The sequence below is a fragment of the Odocoileus virginianus genome, chromosome 18 (genome assembly GCF_023699985.2).
Source record: "Odocoileus virginianus isolate 20LAN1187 ecotype Illinois chromosome 18, Ovbor_1.2, whole genome shotgun sequence".
Lineage (NCBI taxonomy): Eukaryota > Metazoa > Chordata > Mammalia > Artiodactyla > Cervidae > Odocoileus > Odocoileus virginianus.
The window spans coordinates 3,512,822-3,534,279 of NC_069691.1; the positions used below are offsets into that span (position 1 = coordinate 3,512,822).

General features: G+C 39.8%; 1 protein-coding gene across 5 annotated transcripts in view; it reads right to left on the bottom strand.

Annotated features, from left to right (window-relative positions):
* The window catches only part of LOC110129206 (phospholipid-transporting ATPase FetA-like), a 110,100-nt gene that overhangs the window by 73,928 nt on the left and 14,714 nt on the right, over nucleotides 1–21,458 (bottom strand). For all 5 annotated transcript variants that reach the window (XM_070480291.1, XM_070480293.1, XM_070480292.1 and 2 more), the window contains one exon: nucleotides 237–314. In XM_070480291.1, the coding sequence (XP_070336392.1) occupies nucleotides 237–279 (43 nt within the window). In that variant the 5' untranslated portion in view covers nucleotides 280–314. The remainder of the gene's footprint in view (nucleotides 1–236; nucleotides 315–21,458) is intronic.

The window sequence follows — 21,458 nt, forward strand, 5'->3', positions numbered from 1 at the left end:
TGAGCAATTATAACAACTTAAAATTTTCAAAAGGCAAAATGGTGGAGGTTCTCATTTTAAGTACAAAGGATTTACTTCTGCAAAGTATGTTTCCTTTCCTGGTCAGTTAGCTGCACTGGTAGTTTGGTAGGTTGGGAGTCTATTTATTTGTCCTGTATGTGAGCGCACACACATGTGCAAGTGTGTATGCACTTTTTAGAGGCAATAATGAGGTAGAGACTTAAGAGTTCACCTACCTCCATTTTGTTTGTCCTCACTTTCCTTTTTAGATACACACATTGCAGAGTAGTTTCAGTTATTATTCCCCGGAACTTCTGTAAGGAAATAAAAACATTTAGAATGAGAATTTCTCATTGCCAATACCATTTAACTTAAACATGTACTTAAGCAACTTGGAACTTGACCTCTAAAATCCAAAATAAATCTACCTCTAAAAATACATATGCTAAATTTTAGAATTCATTACAAACATCCTTACCATAAAGTTATAGTTTTAAAACTTGGGAAATAAATTCCACTTTCTGGCAACCAAATCTAAGCTGATAACTATAATCTGTCAGAAAAATTAGCTGAAACTTGGAAACAGGAAAAATAAATTATTGGGTGATCTGTCAGTGAAGTTCTGGGCCTATACCTTTGATTAGTTTTCTATTGACTGGAGTATTCTATAACTCCATCGAGCAGCAGTTAACTTATGGATTTTCATCTAATATAGATACAAATATTTTATGTCTAGTGGAAAAGATAACTCCAAAATTTAGGACTAACTTTAGGCGCCAGTGAGTTAATAATAGTTCGATGTAAAACGAGAAATGAAGTGCTGGTTATTGTGACAAATTGATCAGTGCATGCTTTCTATAAAAGTATCCAAAATTTTTAAAAAGTAAAATGAAATACTGTGTAAGCCAAAAAAATTCACGTGTGCTGCAAGTTTTGTACCCCAACCTAAGGTCTGTTTCTTCTGCCAGCAGAATCTGTGTGCTCCTAACCAACATTAGCTATCCTAACATCACCATTCTTGAGGCGCCCTGAGAGGTCTCAGGAACCCCCACAGTAGGTTCAAATCCCACAGGGCCGTCAGCAGCGTTGAGAGGGTAGCTTGGCTAAATGCACACAAGCAGCGCAGCTTGGAATGTGAAATGGTTAAGACACTTAACAGCCAGCCAGGGACCTGACTAATGAGTATTTAGCTAGAACCAGGCATTCACCCAATCCTCTGACACTCTCTGCATGCACATCACATTACATAGCAGCCAACTGGAAAGTACATTTAAGCTGTTAAACTCAGAGGAGGGGTGGAAAAATGTGAGGGAAGGGAAGAAAAAATGCAATGTGGGAGGAAAAAGGGAAGAGATGGAGCAAAAAAACGAAGGAAAAAAAGGATTAGGAGCCAGAGAACTGGGTTTCATATCAAACTCTGCTACTGATCAACAACATGTTTAAGGTCTTTACTGCATTGGTAATAAAAAAATATTTCCTTGAAAAATAAAAAATAACAGTGTGACTTGGGCCAAGTTATTAACCACTTCATGTCTCAAATTTCTCCTACAGTGAGACTATTAAAAAAAAAACAACAGAAAATAAGTTAAGCAGATACAAGATGGAGGAAAAACTTGATAAGGAATAAATTTGCCAGAGAGAGGTTTAGGGGTAATTACACATAACAAACTAAATACAACATTAGTTTCCATTAGAGGGCTAAGAAGAAGAGCTGTGAGAGGATTAAATAATATATGACAACGTCTCCCACAGTACTTGATATAAAGTAGTCAATCAATAAATGTCAATATTTTAAAATTTTAATATACAGGCCTATCAGATTGGTGAAAAAATTTAAGTCTAATATTACTGTGTCTGAGAGAAAGTGGAACTACTGGAACACTTACACACTGTTGCTGATATTAAAAATTGGACAACTACTTTGGAAAACAATTTGGCCTTATCCAATAAAACTGATGGAGCATTTACCCTATAACCCGGCCAGTCCATCTTATGAATATACCCAAGGGAAACTGTCATAACACATCACATGCAAGGATGTGTGCTGCTAGCACTGCTCTCAATGGCAAAACTGGAAACCAGCCAAATGGCTATAATGGTAGAAGACAGAAGTAACTTGTGGTATGTTCATAAGATGGAAAGCTACATAGTGGTGAAAACGAGTGAGCTAAGTTATACACATTAACAATGTTAAATTTCAGGAATATAATATTTAGGGGGAAAAACTGCAAAAGAATATATAAAGTATTATTCCACTTATATAAAGATAAAGATCATGCAAAACTATATCATCAGGGATAACTATGTTCAAGGTAAATCTATAAAGAAAAACAAGGGAATGAAAAATACAAAATTCAGGACAGAGGTAGGGAAAGGGAGGGGAAGTGGGATGGAAAAAGGTTACTGAGAACTTCAAGGTACACTTGTGCTCATGGTGTTATTCTTTACAACTTACAATTTGTTATAAACTTTATATCTATTCAACATATGACAATAACAAAAGAACTAAAAATTAAAGTGAACATGTTGGTGGTGGTGGCTGGGTCACTGAGTTGTGTCCGACTCTTGTGACCCCATGGACTGTAGCCCGCCAGTCCATGGGATTCTCCAGGCAAGAATACTGGAGTGCGTTGCCATTTCCCTCTCCACGGAAGTGAACATATCAGATAGGAAATACTCTTCCCCTCTTACTCAGGAAAGTCGTTTTTAAATAACACTTATTAAAAGAGTAGGCCCAATTCAGGTTATTACACTAAAATTTTTATTTTGAGATAATTTTAAACTTACAGAAGAGCTGCAAAAATAGTATATAGAAGATTTCCATACATTCTCCACCCACCTTCTTATATTAGTATCTTATATAACCTTAAAACAATGAACAAACTAAGAAATTAACCTTGGTGTAATACTATTAACTGAAGTATGGAAAATGTTTATTTATCTCCACTTCTCCTCACTAACATCCTTCTGCTGTCGTTTCAGGACCTAATCCAGGATGCCATGTTACATTTGCTTGTATGCCTCTTTCAACCTGTGAGTGTTCCTCATTCTTTTGTTTTTCATAATCTTGACCGTGTTGAAGGTGACTGGCCAGCTCTCCTCTAGAGCGTGCCCCAACTCGAGTTTGGGGTGCCCTTCTCACTGTGTCATATCAGGGGGTACATGCTGTCACATGTACTCCTAGTGATGTGAACCTGGAATGCTTAGCTAAGCTGGTGTCTGCCAGAACTTCCCACTATAAACCTACTATTTTCCCCTTTACAATTACTAAAAATTTGGGAGGGGGAAACCAAAACATTTTAAAAAGAAGACTGAAAAACAGCAGAGTCATAAATGAGTCATCAAGGAAAAGTCAAGAAATAATAATACCAGCCTCTATGAGACATAGTTACAGGAACAAAAGCTCTTTCATTTAGACATGAGAATGTAAGGGTAGAAATGAAAGGTCCCACTTTGAACCGATAACCTCCAAGCTGCCTAGACTTTGAAATGAACTGCCTAACATAGAAATGGGAGGGATGGTGGAGTACTGATCTACCAATCTATTAGAGTTCCAACTGGCATCACACTGCAAACCAACTTCAAGTTCCCCCAAGCCACAGCTGTGATTCTGTACTGCCAGCATCCTGTACCCTCCTCACACTTATATATAAAAACTAGCGAATTTACGAACTGCAAAGTATTAGAGAAAGTCTTTATAATTAGCATAGTCTGAAAACTACATAACTAAAACACAGTGTAGTCTAGCAAGGGCATATTTGTGATACAAACATAGCCAATGACTCAGTACTAGAATATCACAGACGGCATGCACACAGTCATTACTGACTTTCAAAAAGCAAATCTGTCTTCCAGAGAATAGAGTTCTTTACCAATGAAGGAACAAACCCTGAGTTGACCTGAATGCTTGTGAGAATCTGAGGGAAGGACTCTCACATAGAAGAGATGTGCCCATCATCCCTGGATTAAAAGAAGAGCTACATTTCCCCCAAAACAGTTGTGTAAAATCATGGATGCTTCCAGTCTACTCCATTAAGGTTTCTCTGTGTTAGCTATTATAGCTGATCCGCAAATCCCAGAGTTATGCCAGAAATCAGTGTTCCTCTGTCTCAATCCCCACCCCCATGAATCTCAGCAAAGTAATAGCAGCTTTCTGCTTAATTCTTTCTTCTCTTTTTAAAAAATTCAACAGAAGCACCTATACTAAGGGCTGCCCTGGTGGCTCAGAGAGTAAAGCGTCTGCCTGCAATGTGGGAGACACGGGTTTGATCCCTGGGTTGGGAAGATCCCTTGGAGAAGGAAATGGCAACCCACTCTGGTACTCTTCCCTGGAAAATCCCATGGACGGAGAAGCCTGGTAAGCTATAGTCCATGGGGTCGCAAAGAGCCGGACACGACTGAGCAACTTCACCTATACTAAAAAAAAAAATAAAAAGCAAGTCTTACCCTGAAAGGCTTTTAAAAGGCACAGCCTGAAAACTGCCAGAACTCCACACTACACCTCTCTTCTTAGTTGCAGTCCTTGCCTTAAGTTAAGTTGCTCCGTCGTGTCCGACTCTTTGCCACCCTGTGGACTGTATGTAGCCCACCAGGCTCCTCCGTCCATGGGATTCTCCAGGCAAGAATACTGGGGTGGGTTGCCATTACCCCTCCCTTATTCCAACCATAAATTCTGACAGGAAAACACTCTACCAAAACAAAGATCTTCTAAACTTAGTAACTCTAAATCTCTGGTAGGGGAAGGAAGAGGTTGAAATACCTACTAGTCTATGAGGACACTTAGATGACTAGATCTCCTTCAGTTTCCTATGTCTGATTCCTGGCTTCTGGGAACTTGGCAAATTCTGTGTACGTGTTTGTGTGTGCATTTTAAAATTGTTTCCTTTACATAGGGAAAGTGAAGAGAGCTTCAAAACCCTTGTCTGCAACTTGCTTCTTCCAAAGGTGGTCCATGGATCCCTCATAACCTTCCAACTAACTTGGATTTGGTTTCAAGTGGTTTAAAGCAAAAAGAATATAGGATGAATATAAAACAAAACTTCAAACACAATGGAATAGAAAAAAATCCTGCAAAACAGAACACTTTCTTAGCCACTGCTTTTATTTTCAAACTCATGGTCTTCCCCAGGAGTTATCTGCTCAGCCTATAAGACAGGCTTTGTAAAGCAACTGTGTGCTACAGAACCCTCTCTTTTCTGCCTAGAGTTTTAATTTGGGTCTGAACAAATGTTGGAGTCCACATAATCTCCTGGCACTTGTAATTTTGCTGTCTTGCAGAGAAAGTTCCTTATTAGGTACTGTAACCCTGAGGCTTTGGGATAATTTATTTTCCCTTTCTTTCAGTCTATAAAAGTGAGTCAGTGTTTTACTAAGCCGGTCTTGTACATATTTTACACGTACATGTAGTTAACAAGTATCTGTTCAATGGAATCTTAGAAACTAAGTCCTATGTTCTTTTATAAACAAAGTTTATTTGTTTTAAAATTGGGAGCATGAGTGAGATAATAGAAAGACTGCTGACTATTGTGGAGCTTGAACACCCCTATGCTATTCTAAGCTGGACTTCTAAATTATCTGTACTTGGGCTTCCCGGGTGGTGCTAGTGGTAAAGAGCCCACCTGCCAATGCAGGAGACATAAGAGACTCGGGTTCGACCCCGGGTTGGGAAGATCCCATGAAGGAGGAACTGGCGACCCACTCCAGTACTCTTGCCTGGAGAATCCCATGGACAGAGGAGCCTGGTGGGCTCCGGTCCATGGCATCGCAGAGTCAGCCGCGACTAAGCACAGCACAGCACAACCAAATGACACTTCCCTTCAGTTCTCTAGCTTTTCTCATCTACAATAAAAGGCAATACCTGTCATTTCCCTGTATCATTCCCTGCCCTGCCAAAATTTAATGTAAAGCAAGTTTTTTTCAAAAGCTATTCTGTAGAACAAGGAGGTTTCAGAACCCTATTCTGAACTGGATTAAGGGTAGAGGGGAGAAAGGAAGAGAAGGGACTTCCTCTCCTTCAACTTGAATAACTCTGACTTTATCTGGGATTTTTCTATACTCTAAATGGAAAAAATAGTTTCTCCTGCTAAAAAAATGTTAGAAGATCATCTGGTGCTTCTGGGGTAAGTGCTTACTTGAGCAAGTGAAAATGTATGTTTGTAGATGGAACTTAACCTCTAGCTAGTCCTTAAACAGCCTCTCGCAGTGTACCTAACACTGGCATCTATGTGGTCTTAACACAAATTGCCAACAAAAGCTGGCACTACTGGGAACCACGGAAAATATTTCACCTCCTCACCCCCATCTTTTGTACTCCCATGGTCACACCACAGTTCATTAAGACATTTAGTCTCCTCTTCCCTTGTTTTCATGACAATTAATTATGGTTTTCCTCCACGCCTCTTTGACAGCTCTGCAGTGTGATGTGGTAGTCATGTACAGATGTGAGAGTTGGACCATAAAGAAGGCAGAATGCTGAAGAACTGATGCTTTAGAACTTTGGTGCTGGAGAAGACTCTTGAGAATCTCTTGGACAGCAAGGAAATCAACCCTGAATACTCACTGGAAGGACTGATGCTGAAGTTGAAGCTCCAATACTGTGGCCACCTGATGTGAAGAGCTGACTCATTTGAAAAGACCCTGATGCTGGGAAAGATTGAGAGCAGGAGGAGAAGGGGATGACAGAGGATGAGATGGTCAGATGGCATCACTGACTCAATGGACATGGGTTTGGATAGACTCCAGCAGTTGGTGATGGACAGGGAGGCCTGGTGTGCTGTGGTTCATGGGGTCGCAAAGAGTCGGACACAACCGAGAGACTGAACTGAACTAGCGACTAAACAACAGTGTGATATAGTGGAATTAGGCTGACAAATGGCAACCCACTCCAGTATTCTTGCCTGGAGAATCCCATGGATGGAGGAGCCTGGTGGGCTATAGTCCATGGGGTCGCAGAGTCGGACACGACTGAGCAACTTCACTTTCTTTTCTTCACAACGCTAAACGCTGGAGGCAGCACTATCAAGCGTATGACCTTGGTCTAGTGAGATAATCACTCTGAACTTCTCCTTATCTCTCACATGAGCATAATCACTTCACCTTGGTTGCAAGGACTCTTTGCAACAGAGAAGCCTGACAGGTTCCTCTGGCCATGAAATTTTCCAGGCAAGAATACTAGAGTGGGTTGCCATCTCCTCCTCTGGGGAATCTTCTTGACCCATGGCTTGAACCCAGTTCTCTTACATCCCCTGCACTGGCAGGTATATTCTTTACCACTAGCACCACCTGGGAAGCCCCCTATATAACATAAAGTATATCAAGTATTTTTTTTACAGTGCCTTGCACATATTTAGGTGAGCTTCCTCCAAGGCACTGTTCTTATCCCTGTTTTTTGTGTGGGTTCTTCCCTGAGTTATGTATGATATCATACCCCCTCACTGCATCTCTAGCCCTGGATCCTAAAGCTATCTCTGGTTCCAAACTTAAACAGTTGGACATTTCCTCTTAGGTGGTCACTTGCATCTCAAGATAAACATATTGACATTGCTTACCTTCTCTGCTAGTTAGCATATCTGTTCCTCTGCCATATTATTCTGTAACTTGTTTGTAATATTTAAGAGTTACTATCTGTTCCTCCTCTTACCACCTGTCAGATTCTATAAATTCCATCTGAGGGTCTCCTAAAGCTACTATCTCCTTTCTAATCCCTCTAATATATCAGATTCTTTATACTTTCCTCCTGGATTCAATTTCCTGTGATTTGCTTCCAATTTTATAAACTGTCCACTGCTGTCCTAGAGCGGACAGTAGTCATGACTTCTTACCAGCTCAGAAACCTTCAGTGGCTTCCCATGCAGCCACACATATAAGATGCTCTAGTTTGAACACAAACTGTTCTTTCATCTTTCTTTTCCACTATTTACCTTTATTCAAACTGGCCTATGTACTTTCCCCTCTATATGGCCCATGCTTTCCTGCATCTATGCCATTGCTCACACTGTTCCTTCTAAGACTAATGCCCTGCTCTGTATCAATCAAAATCTTTCAAAGGTTAACTTACAAAGGCCTGTTCAAATCCCATGAACTTCTCAATGATGTTTCTCTGCTTCCCTGATCCAAAAATAATATTTCTCCCATCCCAACTCCCATACCACTTGGTTGACATTATTTCTCTAAAATTAATAGTTGTTCTTGTGCTATAACTATTTTTCTCAACTTCATCCCTCTTGGCAAGTGTGAAAATGCCTATGTAATTTCTATATCCTCTAAAGCCCTAGCACAGGGCCTGGCTTCTAAACAGGAGATCAGATGTTTTAAAAAAAAAAATTGTGAACTTGAAAAAAGAATAAAGACCAGAAACTGGTGAGTTCATTAAGAAAATCAGACCAAGGAAGTCCTTTCTGAATAATAAATGTTATATGTTTCCTGCTAATAATTTCATCAAGACAACTGCCATCAAGAATACACTTTATCTGATGATTTATCGGGGATCTGTACATCTCTCAGTTAAAACCAACCCAAAGACACATTCCCCTTAGCTGAAATACTTCATTAGATTCACATGTGGCAGCCAGAAAGTGGGGACAATCTGTGACTTACATAACCTCGAATCCTAAACCCTAAGGGATTTTCTGGCCCCACGTGTTACAGCTGGCGGGCTATGCTCCGTTACTCCATAGCCAAAGGCAGAACATCTCTAAAGCTACCAGGTCAACAAGCTGTGGGAGTTAAAAGTAACTCCCATATGATATGTGGGCTCCCGGTGCCCACATATCCCCAGGAAGCACTGGCTTTGAGACTAAACTGGGAGTTGTCAAGAGTTGACAACTAGAGTTGTCAAGTGGTTTTCTCACGTCAAATGGGGTTTTACTGGGTCTAAGGAGAGTGAGTCACAGAGGGATCAGACTCAATCAAACTAAGCCCAAGTGAGAAGAATCACATTGCCTCCCACTCCCACCAGGCATGTCTGAGCTGGGAGCCATCCTGGATCTTGCGTGGCCTCTCAGGGTCACTCGGGTTCTGAAAATTACAGAATTCCACAATTGGAAAAGCACTGGGAGATAAATGGTTCATTTTCCCACTCAGAGCAATCATTCCCAGCAACTCTGGCAACCTTGCTTAAATAGTTCCAGTGAAGAAGAAATCACTGTCTCTTAAGATAACCTCTACATTTTCAGACAACTCTATTTATAAATTCCTTTATTCATTAAATTTCTCCTGACCCTTATAAGCTCTGGAGGCAAGCAAGCGCCAGCAACAGGGCCTGCCTGAATTCTATCTTATCCTAGCTCGTGAGCACCGAGATGAACAAGCATGCAGACCTTGAGGGTGCTACTCTATATATTACCCTTTACCCACCATCACCTTCCACCATGTGGCAATGTGTTTACCGGTGAGCCCTGAAATCTAGCTGATCCACCTACAAAAGCAGCAGCCAATAAAATGAACTGAACACCTTATCTGTTTCTCAGCACAGATCTAGGACATCTTAGCTTTGCTGCTTGCCCTAATTCTTAAATGCACTCAGCTCCAATCTTATTCAACCTCAAATCCTTTTAGGGATTTCAATTCTCTATTTTAACTCCCAGAGATTTCCAATAACCTAACTCTACATATTTAAACTCCAATCCAATAAATTCAAATCATATGCTAGCTCAACTGGTTGGGCCTACTCAGACAAATGCTATCTAAGGCAAGAGTAATAATTCTGCTCATTGCGGGTCCTGACAACAGATTGAGCAGGTGGGCACAATTATTTATTTTACAGGTTTCCTCAGCAATTCCAATTAATGGAGAATCCCTACACTCCCTTAATTTCAGTAACTTCTGATGGACTTCTTCTGGGTTATGCTGAGTGGTCAGTTGTACTGTTAATCTCAGGAAGCTGTGGAATGTTTGATAAGGAAGCTACAGGATCCAAAAAGACAAATATGGTAAAAATTTGGGAACCAGATTTTAAACATGCTCACCCACACCCTTGAAATAAAGTTAACAAGAACTCAATATTCGTGAATGTTTAACCATCTATGGAAATATTTTCTGAAGTAATCTGCTTAAGAGATGATTTACAAATGTGCTGATAAAATTAAAGTACAGCCTAAATAAATCTTAGCATGGGACTTTGGTCCCTCTCTAAAAAGGGAGGCATGAAATTAAAACAGAACTAATCTAAGAGAAACTCTACTCATTAACACCAACATGTTGGTCATGAGAGAGTGAAGGAGTGACCGTTTTTAGAATAAAAATTATTCAACCACTATTTCAACCACTGCCTGGGGAAAAGTTTCTCTGATAATAATGCCAATCAGATTAGTTGGAAAGAAGTATCACTAAAACAGAACTGTTTATCAGACTATCAGAATACCATATCTTAATGTAAATACCACATAGAAACATCCAGTTCTCTTTGCTGTAATTCTGGGACCTTGAATTTGGTTTCCTGGGTAGAGCTGACCACTAGAAACCGATGACCTGAACATTAAAAGATTTCCCATGGTAAAACTTCTAAATTAGGTATTTTGTTGATAAATTATTCTTTCTAGGAAGAAAAGAGTGAATTGATCCCCTAGGACCTGATTACTCTTAGGATAAGCCATAAACTGAACCAAATTTGTAAGCCCTGGATTGGTGATGACTACAGCACGGTATAGACTTGAGAGGCCCGATCTTAGTAGTTTGTTGTCTCAGTCTCACTACCTCAATTTTCCACAACAATATGATGTTTTATAAAATGCAATGATTAGAGATTCATGAGCTCTAACATTTTAACTCAGCCCTGAGTCTTCTCATCTATACATAAGAAGGTTGGACAAGGTAATTTCTACTGCCCTTTCTGGTCTTAGAATTATTCTTGCTATTAGAAATAACAAGATTTCAGTAAGGTGCCTAGTTATAAACTAAATTTACAACTAAACGGCCTTTCTAGATACTTATAATAAGCAGTTGGGAAAAAAATGGGAAAAGTGCCATTTACATAGGGCGTGTATGTGTGTGTGTGTGTGTGTGTGCGCGCGCGCGCATGCACGTGCTAAGTCACTTCAGTCATGTCCAATTCTTTCATAGGGCAAGAAGATTTAAAACAACTAGGAATATGCCTAACAATAAATGTATAGATCAATACATAAAGTCACAAAATTTTACTGAAGTCTGTAAAGAATCTGAAGAAGACCTGAATTAACACAGAAATAACATGTTCCTGATAGGGAGACTCAACATTGTAGGAATATAAACTATCCCCCAGATTAAGCCATAAGTTCAATACAATCACAACCAATGGAACTTTTTTGAAACTGAGTAATTTAAAAATGTATATGTAAAGAGAGCACTCACTCAGTATCTTTCCAATTGGGGTTTCCTAGAGGAGGTACAATTTTCTAAGTTCTTTGTATAAAAGAAAGTCTAGTATACTTTTTGAAGGCAAAAAACCCCAATTTTCATTGCTGTAATACATCATCAAGCATAGAACATACATATAGTACTCTGAACCTAGCATTCTCGGATTTAATAGCTGTATAAAGTCAGCTTTCATAAGCAACCTTGAAAGGTCATACTATGGACTGATTTTACTGAAGCATAAATCTGAATCGGGTGCTCTGTGAAGTCAGTGTGCAGTAGTCAATAAAATAGTGAGTGAGCCTAGATGACTGCTTAGAATTTGCATCTCAAAGAGGTTGATGTTTGTGTGTATTCTACTGGCTATCATTTATGTAGTAATCTTCATTTAAAACCCAGAAGCTACTTCAGTTCAGTTCAGTTGTCACTCAGTCGTGTCCGACTCTTTGTGACCCCATGAACCGCAGCACACCAGGCCTCCCTATCCATCACCAACTGCCAGAGTCTATCCAAACGCATGTCCATCGAGTCGGTGATGCCATCGAACCATCTCATCCTCTGTTGTCCCTTTCTCCTCCTGCCCTCTATCTTTCCCAGCCTCAGGGTCTTTTCAAACGAGTCAGCTCTTCGCATCAGGTGGCCAAAGTATTGGAGTTTCAGCTTCAGCATCAGTCCTTCCAATGAACACCCAGGATTGATCTCCTTTAGGATGGACTGGTTGGATCTCCTTGCAATCCAAGGGACTCTCAAGAGTCTTTTCCAACACCACAGTTCAAAAGCATCAATTTTTCAGCCCTCAGCTTTCTTTATAGTCCAACTCTCACATGCATACATGATCACTGGAAAAAACATAGCCTTGACTAGGCGGACCTTTGTTGGCAAAGCAATGTCTCTGCTTTTTAATATGCTGTCTAGGTTGGTCATAACTTTCTCTCCAAGGAGTAAGCATCTTTTAATTTCACGGCTGCAATCACCATCTGCAGTGATTTTGGAGCCCCCCAAAATAAAGTCTGACACTGTTTCCTCATCTATTTCCCATGAAGTGATGGGACCAGATGCCACGATCTTAGTTTTCTGAATGTTGAGCTTTAAGCCAACTTTTTCACTCTTCTTCACTTTCATCAAGAGGCTTTTTAGTTCCTCTTCACTTTCTGCTATAAGGGTGGTGTCGTCTGCATATCTGAGGTTATTGATATTTCTCCCGGCAATCTTGATTCCACCCTGTGCTTCTTCCAGCCCAGTGTTTCTCATGATGTACTCTGCACATAAGTTAAATAAGCAGGGTGACAATAAACAGCCTCGATGTACTCCTTTTCCTATTTGGAACCAGTCTGTTGTCCCATGTCCAGTTCTAACTGTTGCTTCCTGACCTGCATACAGGTTTCTCAAGAGGCAGGTCAGGTGGTCTGTTATGCCCATCTCCTTCAGAATTTTCCACAGTTTATCGTGATCAGCACAGTCAAAGGCTTTGGCATAGTCAATAAAGCGGAAGAAGCTACTTACCTTTTCAATTATATTTTATTTAATATTAATTTATTTTTATTCAATTACATTTTATTCTACAGGAAGAATTATACATTCAAATGAGTAAGATACAACTGAGCAACTAACACAACAGGAAGAATTATACAATGACATTCACAAATTTATGACACCTGACAATCTATTCATGTATACGTGCACATACACACACACACACACACACACACACACACACACACACAATGGATGGTTGGCCATAGGGCTCTGAAGAAGCAGAGGAAGAACATGACAAGTTCAAAGTGGGAGCAAAAGGGGCTAGGGATGAATGGTCAAAGATCAAGAAGAAAATACAGATCGGAGGAAATGAAAGGAGACTGCAGAAACTTTTTGAAGTTTAAATGAAATGAGTAAGGTTATAGAAAGGTTCGTAATTTCATTTAGCAAATGTGTAAAGCATTACACTAGGGCAAAGGGTTCCAGAAAAGGATCAAACGCTGCCCCATCACTGCCTTGAAGTGATAGCAGGGGAGACACACAAGGAGAAACAGCTCTAGAGCGTGGTGGACAGTAAGAGAGAGGTAAGGGCAGCATGCTGCAGAAGTGCAAATGGGAAGCATCTAAACCAGATTTCAGGGACCTGGTAATGTTTCTTGAGCAGATCCTGAGCTGAGTCTTCATTAATAAATATTAAGTTAGCTTAGTGAACATGGTAGATGGAGTTTTCCAGTCAGGAGTGAGGAATAACATATGAAATGGCATGAAGTGAAGTACATTGCAGAATGCCACTGAATACTTTAAAAGGTGAGTTAACATGATCAGACTTGTGATTCAGAAAGATACAGCATCAGAATGGAGTCTAGCTTGACTGATGGCCCAGAAATGAGTTAAGATGCTGCTATTTGTAATTGAGAGGAAAAAATAATGAATGTATGAGTTAAGGCATTTGTAATGAGGATGGGAGAAGGGGTGACATTTGACAGTTTTTATACATGAGGTAAAATATCCACAAAGTGGAATTTACCTTGTGAATTCACTATAAAGTCTAGGATGTGAACTTCAGTTTCTAGACTCAGAAACTCGGTTTTGGCTGCTCACTGAGACTGAATCTACAATTCACATTAACACTGATTGTGTTTTAGAGGCTAATTAAGACCAGAATGGCAGATGATTATTTGAAACGAAACAGATTAATTGTCCCAGTGACTATAACTTTTACTTTGGCACATTCAGATATTTTCTCCTTGGAAAAAGATGTATATGAAAAATCAATCATTATCAGAAGATTGCTTGATCAACATGGAATTAAAGAATAGGGAAATTAAATTGTGTGTTTTAAACATTTAATAGTATCAGGCCACAATGCAGCAAGAGAAATGTTCAAGTTTGTGACCTACCTTCTCTCCCCTCAATAGTACTTGCATAGGCACAACCAAAGTATGCTTCTCACTCTTGTGTTCCTATGTCATCTTTGTTAACTAATAGCACTTAATGAATATTCTTTAGACAAATATATTTAGTCAACTCTTAATCTGTCCAGGCTGTCTTTTAAGGGTGATTTTTGGGTAGCTTTGCCTTGATTTGTGCTGAATTTACAATTTAATTTTCAGTTGTAAATCTAACTTCCCTTATTTCCAAGATCTTAGAAATGAAAGTGGAAGAACAACTGACTTCTTAGTCACCATTTATGTCCTACAATGCAAGCAAAAGATGAAAAATACAATGGGATAGGAGGGAAATGAGTAGGATCCAAACAAAAGGTAGTTTACAAAGAGATGGTTCTTAAGGCAATTAGCCATAGGCTGGATATATAAAACTTCACAACTCAAACAAATTAAATACACATGCAGTTTATATACAGGCTTCCCTGGTGGCTCAGACAGTAAAGAATCTGCCTGCAATGCAGGAGACCCAGGTTCAATCCCTGGGGTGGGAAGATCCCTAGAGTAGGAAGTGGAGGAAATGGCAATCCACTCCAGCATTCTTGCTTGGAGAAGCCTGTGGACTGAGGAGCCTGGTGGCCACAGTCCATGGGGTTACAAAGAGTCAGACTAACACACACACATATGTATATCGAATAATTACATTGTACAATGTATTAAATGCCAATTATATCTCAGTAAAGTTGGGGACAAAAAAAGAAGCAATCATGTACATGTTATAGTGAAATACAGAAATGAGTAAGATTGTGAATGAGGAAGATAACTAGATCTAAAAGTACAAATAGATATAATGCAAAAATGATAAATGCTTTAAGGAGATTTGGAGAGGATAGCAAACAAAATGCCAAAATAGTTCTGAAGGAGGAGTTAGTCTCTGTGGAGAAGTCAAGAAAAAGTGGCAGTTGTCTTACAGTAGCAGTGAAAGTCTTGGTAAAAAACAGATTCAAATAATTTTTTTCCATTGATAATCAAATAACCTTTTAAATCAAAGATATGTCATATTAATTAAAATTTTATCATTATTTATTAATACTTATATAAACCATGCAGGTCAGGAAGCAACAGTTAGAACTGGACAGGGAAAAACAGACTGGTTCCAAATAGGAAAAGGAGTACATCAGGGCTGTATATTGTCACCCTGCTTATTTAACTTATATGCAGAGTACATCATGAGAAATGATGGGCTAGAAGAAGCACAAGCTGGAATCAAGATTGCCAGGAGAAATATCAATAACCTCAGATATGCAGACGACACCACCCTTATGGCAGAAAGTGAAGAGGAACTAAAAAGCCTCTTGATGAGAGTGAAGGAGGAGAGTGAAAAAGTTGGCTTAAAGCTCAACATTCAGAAAACTAAGATCGTGGCATCTGGTCCCATCACTTCATGGGAAATAGATGGGGAAACAGTGTCAGACTATTTTTTGGGGCTTCAAAATCACTGCAGATGGTTATTGCAGCTGTGAAATTAAGACGCTTACTCCTTGGAAGGAAAGCTATGACCAACCTAGATAGCATATTAAAAAGCAGAGACATTACTTTGCCAGCAAAGGTCCGTCTAGTCAAGGCTATGGTTTTTCCAGTGGTCATGTATGGATGTGAGACCTGGACTGTGAAGAAAGCTGAGCACCGAAAAATTGATGCTTTTGAACTGTGGTGTTGGAGAAGACTCTTGAGAGTCCCTTGAACTGCAAGGAGATCCAACCAGTCCATCCTAAAGGAGATCAGTCCTGGGTGTTCATTGCAAGGACTAATGCTGAAGCTGAAACTCCAATACTTTGGCCACCTGATGAGAAGAGTTGACTCACTGGAAAAGACCCTGATGCTAGGAGGGATTGGGGGCAGGAGGAGAAGGGGACGACAGAGGATGAGATGGCTGGATGGCATCACCAACTCGGTGGACATGAGTCTGAGTAAACTCCGGGAGTTGGTGATGGACAGGGAGGCCTGGCGTGCTGCGATTCATGGGGTCGCAAACAGTCCAACACGACTGAGCGACTGAACTGATATCCAGTTATGAAAAACTTTATGGATATAGTTAGATATACATTTTTTAAATGGAAGATACAAAGGGAAAAGCTAAACAGAAAAGTAAATAAGGTGTCAAACCTTAGTAATTGTGCACAGGCCTCTGTGGCCCCAGGGTTTCGTTGTTAGTCAATATTTCCTTGTTTGAACAGCTCATACAACTCAGTAACAAACAACCCAATCAAAAATGGGCATGAGTTTGAGCAAGCTCTAGGAGTTGGTGATGGATAGGGAAGCCTGGTGTACTGCAGTCCATGGGGTTGCAAAGAGTCAGATACAACTGAGCAACTGAACTGAACTGACATGGACTACTACTCAGCCATAAAAAAGAATGAAATAATGCCATTTACAGCAGTATGGATGGACCTAGAGATGATCATACTAAATGAACTAAGTCAGAAAGACAAATATCATATGATATCACTTACATGTGGAATCTAAAATATGACACAAATGAACTAAGCTATGAACCAGAACAGACTCACAGAGAGAACAGACTTTGTGGTTTGTAACAGGGAGGAGGGGTGGGGGAGGGATGGATTGGTAGCTTGGGATTAGCAGATGCAAACTATTATACATATGTACAACTGAATCACTTTGCTGTACACTAGAAACAAACACAACTTTATAAACCAACTGTATTTCAATAAAATTAATTTAAAAAATTTTCCTGTTTGGATCTTTTGGAGGTCAAGCAGTTTTCTTAGTAGTTGGCTCTCTCAAAGGGATAACCAAGAGATGAAAAAAGAATTTTTTTTCTTAAAAGGTGTATTTGGGACCTAAAGGGAAGGGATGAGGGGAGGGGAGGGACACTCAAGGGGGAGAGGATATATGTATCATTATGGCTGATTCGTGCTGTTGTATGGCAGAAACTAACACAGCACTGTAAAGCAATTTTCCTCCAATTAAAAAAATAATTTTAAAAAGAAAAAAGGTATACTTGGTCTTATCAACCCATGGATTTTAGAATTTTATAATTATACTATTCATTAAACTTCATTTTATTGCTTTAAACCTGCTGGATCTTTTCTTTTAGTAGGAAAATATTTAATTCACTACAACAGTAACTAAAGGAGTAAAAAATCCATTAACTATTATACTTTTCTCCCCCATCAGTTCCATCTCTCTTCATTTTATATTCTCAGAAACACTCCTCATTATACAGAACATTATGCAATGCTCTTTGCATCTGATCATCAGAGCTAGATCAATCATTACTTAAAAAAAAAAAAACTCCTTTAAGTCTCTGAACCATGAATAAACCATAGACCACAAATCTTTTGAAGACAGTTTTTCCTTAGCACAAAAACTGTAACAAGAAATAAGAGAAACTCATCATTTGCATTTGTTTAGGTTTCATGGCTTATAAAAATTATCTCATTAAGCTTGAGATATAGGGAAAGGTAATTATCCATTTACACTTGAGAAAACTAAGGTTCTGAGAAATATTAAGTGGAAAAAAAACAGACCTGGGAATCATGTTTTTTGATTCTAAGTCCTGAATTTAAGGCCCATTCCCATCCTTTGGGTGAACATTTCTCCATTTTAAACCACAGGATTCTTTTTTGTTTTGTAGAATGTCTCCCATTTGTTCAAGAAAATGAAGGTCTAATCTCCTTGGCTACCTTGCCTGAGGCAACATATGGGGCCACCCAGGTTGTACACTGCATACCTTCAGTGGTTACCATTCACAGACCACAAGGGGAACCATGTCCCTGGAGTTGTACAAGGTCAAGATACTGGTGTTGACTTTTCTAATACCTGCTAACAAGGCCTGTACTTGAATTTCTATTTTGTACTTGGTCACTGAGTGACAGCATAGCAAACTCTTAAGAAGTCAGGCTTGGAGAGAAGACAGTGGCATGCAAAATCAAAGATTATACATAAGTAGCTTTGGATCTGTGATTTTTTTTTTTTAGTAGCAGATTCAGTTTCCTAATTATGCTGGGCTTGGCTCATGCCAAAAGTATTTGAATTTGAAATTCTTTAAGGACTTAATTGAGAATGAAAGATAACATATTAAAGGCATGTTGACCACCGGGCAGCCAAAACTAATGACCAAGTGTCTACAAGCTAAAAGCTTAGGCATTTTACGTAAATAGGCAAGAGGAGAGCTCTATTATTAAACTTAATAATAAAAGTGCTAAGTCGCTCGGTCATGTCCAACTTTTAGTGACTCTATGGACTGTAGCCTGCCAGGATCCTCTGTCCATGGGGTTCTCCAGGCAAGAATACTGGAATGGAAGGAAGGAAGGAAATACATTTTTCTTCCCCAGGGGATCTTCCTGACCCGGGATTGAACCCAGGTCTCCTGCATTGAAAGCAGATTCTTTACCATCTGATCTACCAGGGAAGCCCAATCATAAATGCTGCTGCCGCTGCTGCTAAGTCGCTTCAGTCGTGTCCGACTCTGTGTGACCCCATAGACGGTAGCCTACCAGTCTCCCACGTCCCTGGGATTCTCCAGGCAAGAACACTGGAGTGGGCTGCCACTTCCTTCTCCAATGCATGAAAGTGAAAAATGAAAGTGAAGTTACTCAGTCATGTTCAACTCTTAGCGACCCCAAGGACTGCAGCCTACCAGGCTCCTCCATCCATGGGATTTTCCAGGCAAGAGTACTGGAGTGGGTTACCATTGCCTTCTCCGAATAATAAATGAGGTAACATTAATTCAGAGCTCACTATGTTGTCAGCACTTACATATCTTTTTTTCACTTAACCCTTAAAATAATCTTATGATTAGTATTACTACCATGAATACCACTGTATTATTAATACCATTGTATTATTATTATTTCCACATTACAGATGATGAAACTACGGCAAAGCAGAAGCTAAATAACTTGCCAACATCACTCAGCGCAGTATCAGTTCAGTTCAGTTGCTCAGTTGTGTCTGACTCTTTGTGATCCCATGAACCACAGCATGCCAGGCCTCCCTGTCCATCACCAACTCCTGGAGTTCACCCAAACTCATGTCCATTGAGTTGGTGATGCCATCCAACCATTTCATCCTCTGTCATCCCCATCTCCTCCTGACTTCAATCTTTCCCAACATCAGGGTCTTTTCAAAAGAGTCAGCTCTTCGCATCAGGTGGCCAAAATATTGGAGTCTAAGCTTCAGCATCAGTCCTTGCAATGAACACCCAGGACTGATTTCCTTTAGGATGGACTGGTTGGATCTCCTTGCAGTTCAAGGGACTCTCAAGAGTCTTCTCCAACACCACAGTTCAAAAGCATCAATTTTTCGGTGCTCAGCTTTCTTCACAGTCCAGGTCTCACATCCATACATGACCACTGGAAAAACCATAGCCTTGAATGGACCGACCTTTGTTGACAAAGTAATGTCTCTGCTTTTTAACATGCTGTCTAGGTTGGTCATAACTTTCTCTCCAAGGAGTAAGCGTCTTTTAATTTGATGGCTGCAGTCACCATCTGCAGTGATTTTGGAGTTTCCACTGTTTCCCCATCTATTTCCCATGAAGTGATGGGACCAGATGCCATGATCTTAGTTTTCTTAATGTTGAGTTTTAAGCCAACTTTTTCACTCCTCTCTTTCATTTTCATCAAGAGGCTCTTTAGTTCTTTTTCACTTTCTGCCATAACGGTGGTGTCATCTGCACATCTGAGGTTCCCGGCAATCTCGATTCCAGCTCGTGCTTCTTCCAGCCCAGCATTTCTCATGATGTACTCTGCATATAAGTTAAATAAGCAGGGTGACTGTACACAGCCTTGACGTACTCCTTTTCCAATTTGGAACCAGTCTGTTGTTCCATGTCCAGTTCTAACTGTTGCTTCTTGACCTGCATACAGGTTTCTCAAGAGGCAGGTCAGGTGGTCTGGTATTCCCATCTCTTGAAGAATTTTCCTCAGTTTGTTGTGATCCACACAGTTAAAGGCTTTGGCGTAGTCAATAAAGCAGAAGTAGATGTTTTTCTGGAACTCTCTTGCTTTCTCAATGATTCAACAGATGTTGGCAATTTGATCTCTGGTCCTTCTATCTTTTCTAAATCCAGCTTGAATATCTAGAAGTTCATGGTTCACGTACTGTTGAAGCCTGGCTTGGAGAATTTTGAGCATTACTTTACTAGTGTGTGAGATAAGTGCAATTGTGAGGTAGTTTGAGCATTCTTTGGCTTTGCCTTTCTTTGATATTGGAATGAAAACTTACCTTTTCCAGTCCTGTGGCCACTGCTGAGTTTTCCAAATTTGCTGACATATTGAGTGCAGCACTTTCACAGCATCATCTTTTAGGGTTTTAAATAGCTCAACTGGAATTCCATCACCTCTACTAGCTTTGTTCGTAGAGATGCTTCCTAGGTCCCACTTGACTTCCCATTCCAGGCTGTCTGGCTCTAGGTGAGTGATCACACCATCATGATTATCTGGGTCATGAAGATCTTTTTTGTATAGTTCTTCTGTGTATTCTTGCCACATCTTCTTAATATCTTCTGCTTCTGTTAGGTCTCTACCATTTCTGTCCTTTATTGAGCTCATCTTTGCATGAAATGTTCCCTTGGTAGCTCTAATTTTCTTGAAGAGATCTCTAGTCTTTCCCATTCTATTGTTTTCCTCTATTTCTTTGCACTGATTGCTGAGGAAGACTTTCTTATCTCTCCTTGCTAGTCTTTGGAACTCTGCATTCAAATGGGTATATCTTTCCTTTTCTCCTTTGCTTTTTGCTTCTCTTGTTTTCACAGCTATTTGTAAGGCCTCCTAGACAGCCATTTTGCTTTTTTGTATTTTTTTTTTTGGGGGGGGATAATCTTGATCCTTGTCTCCTGTACAATGTCACAAACCTCCATCCATAGTTCATCAGGTACTCTGTCTATCAGATCTAGTCCCTTAAATCTATTTCCCACTTCCACTGTATAATCATAAGGGATTTGATTTAGGTCATACCTGAATAGTCTAGTGGTTTTACCCACTTTCTTCAATTTTATTCTGAATTTGGCATTAAGGAGTTCATGATCTGAGACACAGTCAGCTCCTGGTCTTGTTTTTGCTGACTGTATAGAGCTTCTCCATCTTTAGCTGCAAAGAATACAATCAGTCTGATTTCAGTGTTGACCATCTGGTGATGTCCATGTGTAGAGTCTTCTCTTGTGTTGTTGGAAGAGGGTGTTTGCTACGACCAGTGCATTCTCTTAGAAAAACTCTATTACCCTTTGCCCTGCTTCATTCT